This window comes from Oncorhynchus gorbuscha, linkage group LG09, assembly GCF_021184085.1.
Source record: "Oncorhynchus gorbuscha isolate QuinsamMale2020 ecotype Even-year linkage group LG09, OgorEven_v1.0, whole genome shotgun sequence".
NCBI classification, from domain to species: Eukaryota; Metazoa; Chordata; class Actinopteri; order Salmoniformes; family Salmonidae; genus Oncorhynchus; species Oncorhynchus gorbuscha.
The window spans coordinates 69,267,369-69,280,558 of NC_060181.1; the positions used below are offsets into that span (position 1 = coordinate 69,267,369).

At 40.1% G+C, this 13,190-nt stretch overlaps 1 protein-coding gene across 1 annotated transcript in view; it reads left to right on the forward strand.

Annotated features, from left to right (window-relative positions):
* Window positions 1-13,190, forward strand: part of lrp1bb (low density lipoprotein receptor-related protein 1Bb) — a 433,776-nt gene that overhangs the window by 106,481 nt on the left and 314,105 nt on the right. Inside the window, exon 2 of the mRNA XM_046364065.1 lies at window positions 8,130-8,252. Coding sequence (XP_046220021.1) covers window positions 8,130-8,252 — 123 coding nt within the window. The remainder of the gene's footprint in view (window positions 1-8,129; window positions 8,253-13,190) is intronic.

Genomic DNA, 13,190 nt, shown 5'->3' on the forward strand with positions numbered 1-13,190 from the left:
CGGCTAAGAGAGCTTGATGGAATTTGTAATTTCCTTCTCTCCTTTGTACGTCATTATTTTATCTCACCCGAACCAGTATACTAACTGGAGTTGGCTATGCCATGCAGGCACTTTAAATACCCTTATATGCATGATTTCTTGGACAGAGGGAAATGGACAAATTCTTGTTTCAATGCTGATGACATTCACATAGTTCCGGGTGGAAGCCAGAGAGATGACTGACATTCTAAAGTCATTTATTACAAAGAGCAAAGTAATGGTGCCTTCACGTCTTCATATTCCTGATCAGAGTCGACGTGGATGGCATTTGGGTTCTAAATACCACATGGCGGGTGTCACCGTGACAGATAAGCTTGTGATAAAGATTCATTAAAGTGGTAGCAACGGGCAGCAGAATTGAGATGCATGGCCTTGGCTCTGCATTGGGATTCATGGCAGACATGATATGAAGATTAGGATAGGGCTTGAACACGTCCATGCTGTGATGTTGTTATATTCTGAATAACCTGTTCAGTTTGACAACGAGCTCCTCTGATCTGTAATGTATATGACCCATAGCTGGCCAGGAAGAGGAGTCGGCGCTGACGTTCAGTACAGTTATGTTGTTGCATATAGTGTGTGTGTGTGTGTGTGTGTGTGTGTGTGTGTGTGTGTGTGTGTGTGTGTGTGTGTGTGTGTGTGTGTGTGTGTGTGTGTGTGTGTGTGTGTGTGTGTGTGTGTGTGTGTGTGTGTGTGTGTGTGTGTGTGTGTGTGTGTGTGTGTGTGTGTGTGTGTGTGTGTGTATACGTGTGTGTGTACGTGTGTATACGTGTGTGTGTACGTGTGTATACGTGTGTGTGTGTGTGTGTGTGTGTGTGTGTGTGTGTGTGTGTGTGTGTGTGTGTGTGTGTGTGTGTGTGTGTGTGTGTGTGTGTGTGTGTGTGTGTGTGTGTGTGTGTGTGTGTGTGTGTGTGTGTGTGTGTGTGTGTGTTTAGTTACTTTTGTCCTCAAACGGCCTTCAGTGCCATTTGCCAGTTGAGTATTCATTGTAATGTCAATTCCACAGCTACACACAATGTGTAGGGTACATTGTGGAGTGGTTATGTCCTAGGAGCAAATTGACCTGCAAAGTGTAATAACACTGAGCAAAGACAAATATAAATCTTAAAAATATAAGGTTTTCAATAATGCAGTTTAATTAACCAATCTCTCCAGCAGTGTGATGTTGCAGAGGTCTATTCCATTGTCTGTACAGTATCTTTAGTCCCTGCGTAGGGATATATTATGGTGGAGATTTGTCCATGGTCGGTAAGGATGGAGGAGGGATGCAGGGAGGGAACACTGAATGACAGTTTAATAAGGGCAATGAGGGTCAAGTGATGTGTGTTGTATTAGAGGGCCTGTTCTTGACCAGCCAATTGTTGGCTGTTCACATGTCAAGCAGTTAGACCTTTTCTCAGCTATTTCCATGTGGTGGGCCTTTATTGCGTTTCGAGATTTAATTAAATTGGATAGGAATTTCACCGTAATTGTCATCTTATTGGTTTGCGATACAGCACCAAAGTCAGCTCTGGAATGAATACTGGTAGGATTATAATTAATGAAGCACAGTTATGTATCTATATGGTGAATGTACAGTACGGTATCTAGAGATGAATCATCCTACTGAACCTAGATATAATTTAACTTGGAAAATAAATAGTCTGTTATTTATTCTCTGTAGCCTGCATGGTCTTCCAGTTCTAAGCCATTCTGAAAGCCATTTTTCCTTTTTCTCTTCTTGTCTCCAAAATGATACATTCTGTTCTGCTCTCTGAAATCTGCCGTATTTCAAAGGGCTCGATGTCTTTAATGAGCAGTGGTTCTGTTCTGTTGTAACGGAAAAAGGGTGTCAGGAATGAAGCTTGTGATAATGTGCCCGACCAGGCTCCACTAAACGTTTACCACTGTTATGGTAATATCCATGTTTTTCAACCTCACTCGCCGACCGACCAAAGCCTGCAACACTGCCATTTTGTTGTGCTGTTTGTTCTGTTATCCATCCGCCACTCAAAATTATCTTCAAATAACCATAATGTTTAGTGATACAATGTCTGTGATGGTGGTAGAAGTCTGTATGTTTCTTTTTAATTAATGCAAATGCAGTTGTAGTCCTATTTATTTTACTGGGGATCGACGACACAGTGCCCCCCCCCCCCCTCAAATATAATATTTTCCCTTTCTATTTCATTCTGAAACGAACCGGGCTGCAAAACTGCAATGGCAGCAAACATTGACAGACAAGTAGTAAAGGCTATTGAATCTGAGAGGGGAGATAAATTGACATGAGAGGTCATCCAAATGACTCAAATGTGGCCCTTTACCTTTCAAGGCAGGCAGGCAGGCCAGCATGAAAGCAGGTAGACACATCAATGGAAACTCGGGTTGCTCTGAGGTCCAGAGGCTCTCTCTCTCTTTCATAGCTCCTGCTGCCTACCGGGAGAGTAAATGGCCTCTCAGTCACCACCAGCCTCTATCAGTTCCCTCTCAGTCACCACCAGCTCTCTCCCTGCCTTCAATGGGAATCATTTCAGCTTCAAAGGTACTAGACACATCCATAGAGACTTCTGAGAAGAAAAACATCAGGCACACTAGTCCATCCCCATACACCCAAGCTATTGATATCTTATAGTCCTTAGCTCTCTTATTGATATCTTATAACCCTTAGCTCTCTTATTGATACCTTATAACCCTTAGCTCTCTTATTGATATCTTATAGCCCTTAGCTCTCTTATTGATATCTTATAGCCCTTAGCTCTCTTATTGATACCTTATAACCCTTAGCTCTCTTATTGATATCTTATAGTCCTTAGCTCTCTTATTTATACCTTATAACCCTAGCTCTCTTATTGATACCTTATAGCCTTATAGCCCTTAGCTCTCTTATTGATACCTTATAACCCTTAGCTCTCTTATTGATATCTTATAACCCTTAACTCTCTTATTGATCTCTTATAACCCTTAGCTCTCTTGTTGATACCTTATAACCCTTAGCTCTCTTATTGATACCTTATAACCCTTAGCTCTCTTATTGATACCGTATAACACTTACCTATCTTATTGATACTGTTACGGTTTTCTTCCGCCGAAGGAGAGTCGGACCAAAATGCAGCGTGGTAATTTTGACACATGTTTAATAATGATGAAACACGAACAATACAAAAACAACAAACGGAATGTGAAAACCTATACGGCCTATCTGGTGACAACTAACACAGTGACAGGAACAATCACCCACGAAATACTCAAAGAATATGGCTGCCTAAATATGGTTCCCAATCAGAGACAACGATAATCACATGACTCTGATTGAGAACCGCCTCAGGCATTCATAGACTATGCTAGACACCCCACAAAACCCCAAGACAAAAACACACCACAATAACCCATGTCACACCCTGGCCTGACCAAATAAATGAAGACAAACATAATATACTTCGACCAGGGTGTGACAGATACCTTATAACCCTTACCTATCTTATTGATACCTTATAACCCTTACCTATCTTATTGATACCTTATAACCCTTGCCTATCTTATTGATACCTTATAACCCTTACCTATCTTATTGATACCTTATAACCCTTACCTATCTTATTGATACCTTATAACCCTTAGCTCTCTTATTGATACCTTATAACCCTTAGCTCTCTTATTGATACCTTATAACCCTTACCTATCTTATTGATACCTTATAACCCTTGCCTATCTTATTGATACCTTATAACCCTTGCCTATCTTATTGATACCTTATAACCCTTACCTATCGTATTGATACCTTATAACCCTTAGCTCTCCTATTGATACCTTATAACCCTTAGCTCTCTTATTGATACCTTATAACCCTTAGCTCTCTTATTGATACCTTATAACCCTTAGCTCTCTTATTGATACCTTATAACCCTTAGCTCTCTTGTTGATACCTTATAGCCCTTAGCTCTCTTATTGATACCTTATAACCCTTAGCTCTCTTATTGATACCTTATAACCCTTAGCTCTCTTATTGATATCTTATAACCCTTAGCTCTCTTATTGATATCTTATAGTCCTTAGCTCTCTTATTTATACCTTATAGCCCTTAGCTCTCTTATTGATACCTTATAACCCTTAGCTCTCTTATTGATATCTTATAACCCTTAACTCTCTTATTGATATCTTATAACCCTTAGCTCTCTTGTTGATACCTTATAACCCTTAGCTCTCTTATTGATACCTTATAACCCTTAGCTCTCTTATTGATACCGTATAACACTTACCTATCTTATTGATACTGTTACGGTTTTCTTCCGCCGAAGGAGAGTCGGACCAAAATGCAGCGTGGTAATTTTGACACATGTTTAATAATGATGAAACACGAACAATACAAAAACAACAACGGAATGTGAAAACCTATACGGCCTATCTGGTGACAACTAACACAGTGACAGGAACAATCACCCACGAAATACTAAAGAATATGGCTGCCTAAATATGGTTCCCAATCAGAGACAACGATAATCACATGACTCTGATTGAGAACCGCCTAGGCATTCTTATACACCCCACAAAACCCCAAGACAAAAACACACCACAATAACCCATGTCACACCCTGGCCTGACCAAATAAATGAAGACAAACATAATATGTGACAGATACCTTATAACCCTTACCTATCTTATTGATACCTTATAACCCTTACCTATCTTATTGATACCTTATAACCCTTGCCTATCTTATTGATACCTTATAACCCTTACCTATCTTATTGATACCTTATAACCCTTACCTATCTTATTGATACCTTATAACCCTTAGCTCTCTTATTGATACCTTATAACCCTTAGCTCTCTTATTGATACCTTATAACCCTTAGCTCTCTTATTGATACCTTATAACCCTTAGCTCTCTTATTGATACCTTATAACCCTTACCTATCTTATTGATACCTTATAACCCTTGCCTATCTTATTGATACCTTATAACCCTTGCCTATCTTATTGATACCTTATAACCCTTACCTATCGTATTGATACCTTATAACCCTTAGCTCTCCTATTGATACCTTATAACCCTTAGCTCTCTTGGTCCTTCTGTAGCTCAGTTGGTAGAGCATCTTATTGGGTTCAATCCCGGGACCACCCATACGTAGAATGTATGCACACATGACTGTAAGTCGCTTTGGATAAAAGCTCTGCTAAATGTTGATACCTTATAACCCTTACCTATCTTATTGATAACGTATACCCTTATGCTCTTATGTTGTCAGTAAAGGTCAATAACCCTTTTTGTTTACTCATTCTACATACCAAAAGTTCTCACTCAAAAATGCAAGGATTTTATAGCAAGTCACAGAGTACCGATTAGGCAAATGCAAGCAATTTTTTGTATTGACAAAAGTGTATGTACAAGACAATAATCTTTGTAAAAGCAGCTGTCATCACACATATACTATTCACCTGTATTTTGTGGAATATCATTACCTGATGTGTAACCACTATGCTGGAGCTCATATTGAACAAGCGCATACATTTTACTAAAGAAAAAAATACATGCATTAATCTGGCACAAACCATTTACACCTTCTAACAATAGGCCTAAATTCTTAATGAACAGTGATGATCACACTTGAAAGGTAATACTATTACACATTTTACATATCAATTTCCAAGAATTTTCACACTTGTTTAAAAAAAATCCTTATTAGCATAAACATTTGCATATACAATAAACTTTGAAAGCTCCCCTAAAGCAGATGAAACCAAATTATGTAACCCCCCCCAAGACTGTGGCATTTGTTATTTTTCATGATAGCATAATGTTTGAAGTTATTAGTGATAGCATAGTCATAGGTTAGCAATAGTTAATAACATTTGAAGCAAACAATTCATACTTTGCGTGTGTATAGAAATGGCTGGAAATGGCAAAAATTTGTACCAGCTGTGAAACATTACCCCATTTCCTCTCTCCTGTAAAAATGAACCAAAGCAATGACAATGAGCCAGCTATGCAATACCGTCACCCTTCAGGGGACACTTTTAATAAGCCTCTGGTAACAGAAACCATTGCACAATAACGAGCTAAGTACACTACATTGTTTTCTCCCATCTATCTACTGTACCTGGTAATATGACTCATTTTATAAGCTTATCTCACATTTTATAATGTGAGACAACACCTTGTTAGCATTGTAAAATGCATTTACATACTGTAAACAACCTAGTCTCCCAGTATAGGACACCCCAAACAGTCATTGACTCACACACACACACACACACACACACACACACACACACACACACACACACACACACACACACACACACACACACACACACACACACACACACACACACACACACACACACACACACACACACACACACACACACACACACTATTATAAATGTATTTCATTAACATTTTGTTTTATCATACTCACTGGGATTTCTTTTAAATATATATATATATTTAACTAGGCAAATCAGTTAAGAACAAATTATTACTAACAATGACAGCCTACCATGGAACAGTGCATTGTTCAGGGGTAGAACAACAGATTTTTAACTTGTCAGCCTGGGGATTTGATCCAGGAACCTTTTGGTTACCGGCACAATACTCTAATCTCTAGACTACCTGCCACCCCAATAAGAATAGCTCTCTTAACATTCGTCTTTGTATATAAAGATCTAGATCTTGCAATATTCCAATGCAATTTATTCGTAATCATAATCTTCAATAGACTATTTTTTTCCCTACCTACATGAATTTGAGTCAAGAAGAACTCAGTTTGCAATATCATCAACATGCTCCATCTTTAAAATAATCACCTTTTCAAACATAAAAGCTTTCAATGTATAAAAAAAAAGACCTTCAATCAAACTGGGGAGGATTTCAGATAGATAGCAGCGGTGGAATTAGATTGAAGAAAAAAGGGGGGATTAGATGGTTGACCTTTTCATATTCCTCCGCCGGTACTGAATTTGCTTGAGGGCACTATAGGGCATAGTGCAGTGGTGCATTGAATTATCACCACCACTCATGTGCTGCCACTCATGTACACACACGCACACATTCCATAATAGCGTTAGGAATACAGTGTGTATGAGAGAGAGAGAGGATGCTTGTACGCCTGAGTGTTTGAGGATTAAAACTTTGAAACAAATGATTGGTTCTCTTCAGGATGGAGAGGAGGAGGAGAGGAGCTAGTTGTGGGCAACAAGGTGGTGTCAAATCTTTAGCAGAGCATGTACCATTCTGTTGAACGATCACACAGTGGCTGACAGCTCCCGGCAGGGAAACATGTCAACATGCTGACAGATGCCCTGCTATTGGAAGGTTGGGATGACTTTTTAGTTGACCAGGCTTTCACCTTGGTGAAGTAAAAAGTACAAAACATAAGGGAGTTGACAGATAAGAAACAAGACTTGTAGAGACTGTTTTGTAGTGGCTTGACAAAAGGCGAAGGATGTTACGTCTTTGTCGAGAGAAAAAGGTTGAGTCACATACAGTGCCAACACCACTTGTGTGTCTGTTTCTTGTCTTTTTGGCTTTGGCTTTTTGGCAAACAAGTCATTCATAATTGTCTCGTCGTGTCCTAATGATACATTATGAAAGAGCTCTGTACTGCAGACAGTGTTAGAAAAAATTAACTACAGAACCTTGAGATCTACATAATATAAAGTCATCACCAGCACAAAGTAGTGGTCTTTTGTATCTGTCAAATTTAAACAAGTGTGTGTCTACAGAGAGAAGAGTTTGTATGGATAAGCATACCCAGGAAATGGCTTAGTCACAACAGTTGTCTACTTATTGTGACAGTGATTGAATTGAATAAACTGTATTGATCCACAGAGGGGCATTGGGTAAAGAAGACAATATCCATAGTTACATCTACATCTGCATAACATGAATAATGCAATTATCACACATATGATCAACTCATTCATTCCTTCAACTCATTTCATTCCAAAATATTTGATATCAGCCTCAAGGTAAATACACAGTCACTGCAACCTTTAGGCATTCATGCCAGTTGACTACTACAGGTACATGTTTTGATTGAAACATGCAAACCATCCATCCCATCCATGACATCTCTATCTCCTCTCTCCATTCTCTCTCCTCCATCCAGAGCCCATACTGTGTGATGTGGGGGAGTTTCACTGCTGTGATGAGGTGACTTGCATTCCCGAGGGCTGGCTCTGTGATGGGGAGCCTGACTGTCCAGACGCCTCGGACGAAACCTCGGACAGATGTAAGTTACTAATTCACACGTTCATCCATGCCCCCATTCACCAAACACTTCAATCCAGAAAGATGTAATCCAATAATTTACTCATCAATTTACGCACTCATTCACCCATTCACTAATTCCCGCCTACAAGGTAACCATATGATTTCACATTCTGTGATTTCTTATTCCATGCTTTATCCTTCCTCTAACTGAACATAATCTTAATTATTTCTGTACATTTTGAAATGCGTATTGCATCATCCTAATATCAATTTTAGATCTTTAAAATGATACTAGTGCTCATTTCATGATATTATCAAATGTGACCAGCTAAGAAATCACTGTAGCCAAGTTTACAATTCCCTCCACAATCTTATATATTGATAGCGAAGACCTTTCCCATTGAACTCCCATTTGTGAGAAGATGGTACAATATTGTCCTAAAACGTAGCGTATATCCAAGGTTGCAGTGGGCCAAGTCTCCCCTCACCAGGTATTTCATTATCATTTAGATTAACCGTGTTGGCTCCATTTTATTTACTAAGCCTGGGGAGAGAAACCCTGAATATTCATCATGGGAATTTGTCGCAGCTTATTATCATGGATTATGTATTGATAGAAAAAGGAATTAGATCAGCTTTGAGCCCCGCAAAGAGAAGCACAGTGAAATTAAACCTTGTTTATAGGCTAACAGCACTGTGGCTCCAATAACCTAGTGCTCTGGTTCTAATACCTAACGGCAGATGAATGTCAGACAGACATTCGGTGTGGTGTGTGTGTGTGGTCTCTTAGACAAAGTACAGCCTTTGTAAGGAGATATTTTATGTGTTATTAGTTTAAGCACCATGCAATACTTTATTAGTGCTTTGTGTTGAATGGAGTATAATTGATGGCTGTTTCTTATCCAACCGAAGATGAGGGTCTGTGTTTTATGATATGTTTCAGGATGTGTTTCTGGGGACCTGAGTTTTCCCAGTTCAACTCTCCATGCAGTAGTTGTGTGTCCCCCTGCATCTTCCAGGGAATGGTCATGTCATGGTACCATTTGCTAGTCCCAGGCTCTGCCTCAGTGGAGTGTAATCACCACATGGGAGAGCAGCCTTGCATTCCATTACCCTGAGACACACACACAAACATATATATACACCCACACACACCTTGCATACCATTAACCTAAGACTGTAGTAGGCCACTGGTTTAGATGCTCAGCCATGGCATGGCTTATCCTGCAGGGACCAGACAGCTGACGCTCGCTACCGTTAGCATTCTGCACCGGGGAAACTGGGCAACAGGACACTCTCCTGAGATGGCTGAACACCAGTGAATTGTAAAGTGGCCATTCCGGAGATCTCAGAGCTAAGCAGACAGTCTCGACAGAGGTAATAAAGGGTTCAAATAAAACAGTGTTTGGGAGAAACATCCTTCTGTGGGTCCTGTGGTGGCTAGGGCTACTGTTCTAGAACCACATGTATATGCTGACTACTGGTTAATGACTGCATACACTGAGTGTACAAAACATTATGAACACCTGCTATTTCCATGACATAGACTGACCAAGTGGATCCAGGTTGAAAGCTATTATCCCTTATTGATGCCACTTGTTAAATACACTTCAATCAGTGTAGATTAGGGTTGAATATTTTCCCTCATTTACAAAAGTTCCATCCCGAAAATGAATCACTTTTCTTCCGGGTTACCCGGTATTTCCTGCCTGAACCGGGTCATTCAAAAGCATTATAAAGCAGAAACATGTCTGGATTTGATTAGAGCTTTGATCAGCATGAACATTCAAACATGATGCTACCTGAGCCTGATTAAATACATTTTATAAGCACGACATTAACGATATTTAATGAGCCCAAGACCAAAAAAGCCCGAATGATTGTACTGATTATATATGATATAGGCTATTGCGCATTACACACAACAGAAACACATAACAACCTATAGAGGTAGCTAGCTATATGCTCTTTTGGGTAAATAAATGAAACTACTGTACAGTAGATCCAGTAGGCTAATATTTTTGAGTGTGAACTGTATTACTGTACTGTTTTGTATTATACTGTATTATGTAGACTGGATTTAAAGATTTACGGATCATTCAAACCATGATATAGCACAAGAGACCATGCAAGTTATGTAAACCGCATGCGCCCTACAATGTTACAAGTACATGCTAGCGAATTTTATTACAATTTTCAAATGTATTAGGGCCTATTTGTATAATTAGTACGCTGACAAATGCAGTTGAAGTTGGAAGTTTACATACACCTTAGCCAAATACATTTAAACTCAGTTTTTCACAATTCCTAACATTCAATTCTAGTAAAAACTCCCTGTCTTAGGTCCGTTAGGGTCACCACTGTCACGTTCTGACCATAGTTCTGTTATTTTATCGTTGTTTTAGTATGGTCAGGGCGTGAGTTGGGTGGGCAGTCTGTTTGTTTTTCTATGTTGGTTTTTGAGTTCGGCCTAGTATGTTTCTCAATCTGAAGGAGCTGTCAATTGTTGTCCCTGATTGAGGATCATACTTATGTAACAGTATAATTTTAAACCGTCCCCTCGCCCATACCCGGGCGCAAACCAGGGACCTTCTGCACACATCGACAACAGTCACCCTCGAAGCATCGTTACCCATCGCTCCACAAGAGCAGCAGCCCTTGCAGAGCAAGGGGAAACACTACTACAAGGTCTCAGAGCAAGTGACGTAACCGATTGAAACGCTATTTAGCGCACACCGCTAACTAAGCTAGCCGTTTCACATCCGTTACACTTAGGTAGCCTGGGTTTCAGTTTTGGGTTGTGGGTGTTTGTCTTTTCTGTCAGTGTTTGTCGCCACATGGGACAGTTTCGTTCATTTCACGTTTATTGTTTTGTATTTCGTAGTGTTCAGTTTATGTTTTAAAATAAACATTATGAACACTTACTACGCTGCGTTCTGGTCCTCCGATCCTTCTCGAACATCCTCCTCCTCAGAGGAGGATGAGATCCTTTACAACCACTTAATTTTAAGAATGTGAAATGTCAGAATAATAGTAGAGAGAATTATTTATTTCAGCTTTTATTTCTTTCAACACATTCCCAGTGGGTCAGACGTTTACATACACTCAATTAGTATTTGGTAGCATTGCCTTTAAATTGTTTAATTTGGGTCAAACGTTTCAGGGTAGCCTTCCACAAGCTTCCCACAATAAGTTGGGTGAATTTTGACCCATTCCTCCTGACAGAGCTGGTGTAACTGAGTCAGGTTTGTAGGCCTCCTTGTTCGCACACACTTTTTCAGTTCTGCCCACAAATATTCTCTAGGATTGAAGCCAGGTCTTTGTGATGGTCACTCCAATACCTTTACTTTGTTATCCTTAAGCCATTTTGCCACAGCTTTGGAAGTATGCTTGGGGTTGTTGTCCATTTGGAAGACCCATTTGCGGCCAAGCTTTAACTTCCTGACTGATGTCTTGAGATGTTGCTTCAATATATCCACGTAATTTTCCCTCCTCATGAGGCCAACTATTTTGAAGTGCACCAGGCCCTCCTGCAGGAAAGCACCCCCCACACCATGATGCTGCCACCCCCGTGCTTCACATTTGGAATGGTGTTCTTCGGCTTGCAAGTCTCCCCCTTTTTCCTCAAAACATAATAATGGTCATCATCAGACCAGAGGACATTTCTCCAAAAAGTACGATCTTTGTCCATGTGCATTTGCAAATTGTAGTCTGGATTTTTTATGGCGGTTTTGGAGCAGTGGCATCTTCCTTGCTGAGCAGCCTATCAGGTTATGTCAATATAGGACTCGTTTTACTGTGGATATAGATACTTTTGTACCAATTTCATCCAGCATCTTCACAAATCAAATCAAATCAAATCGTATTGGTCATATACACATGGTTAGCAGATGTTAATGTGAGTGTAGCGAAATGCTTGTGCTTCTTGTTCCAACCGTGCAGTAATATCTAACAAGTAATCTAACAATTTCACAACAACTACCTTATACACACAAGTGTAAAGAAATTAATAATATGTATAAATAAATATATGGATGAGCTATGGCCGAATGGCATAGGCAAGATGCAGTAGATGGGGTAGAGTGCAGTATATACGTATGAGATGAGTAATGTAGGGTATGTAAACATTATATAATGTGGCATTGTTTAAAGTGACTAGTGATACATTTGTTATATCCAATTATTTATTATTAAAGTGGCTGGAGATTTGAGTCAATATGTTGGCAGCAGCCACTCAATGTTAGTGATGGTTGTTTAACAGTCTGATGGCCTTGAGATAGAAGATGTTTTTCAGTCTCTCTGTCCCAGCTTTGATGCACCTGTACTGACCTCGCCTTCTGGATGATAGCGGGGTGAACAGGCAGTGGCTTGGGTGGTTGTTGTCCTTGATGATCTTTTTGGCCTTCATGTGACATCGGGTGGTGTAGGTGTCCTGGAGGGCAGGTAGTTTGCCCCTGGTGATGCGTTATGCAGAACTCACTACCACCGCTAGAGCCTTACGGTTGTGGGCGGAGGAGCAGTTACCGTACCAGGCAGTGATACAGCCCGACAGGATGCTCTCGATTGTGCATCTGTAAAAGTTTGAGTGTTTTTGGTGACAAGCCAAATTTCTTCAGTCTCCTGAGGTTGAAGAGGCACTGTTGCGCCTTCTTCACCACGCTGTCTGTGTGGATGGACCATTTCAGTTTGTCCGTGGTGTGTACGCCGAGGAACTTAAAACTTTCCACCTTCTCCACTACTGTCCCATCAATGTGGATAGGGGGTGCTCCCTCTGCTGTATCCTGAAGTCCATGATCATCTCATTTGATTTGTTGACATTGAGTGTGAGATTATTATCCTGACACCATACTCCAATGGCCCTCACCTCCTCCCTGTAGGCTGTCTCATCGTTATTGGTAATCAAACCTACCGCTGTAGTGTTGTCTGCAAACTTGATGATTGAGTTGGAGGCGTGCAT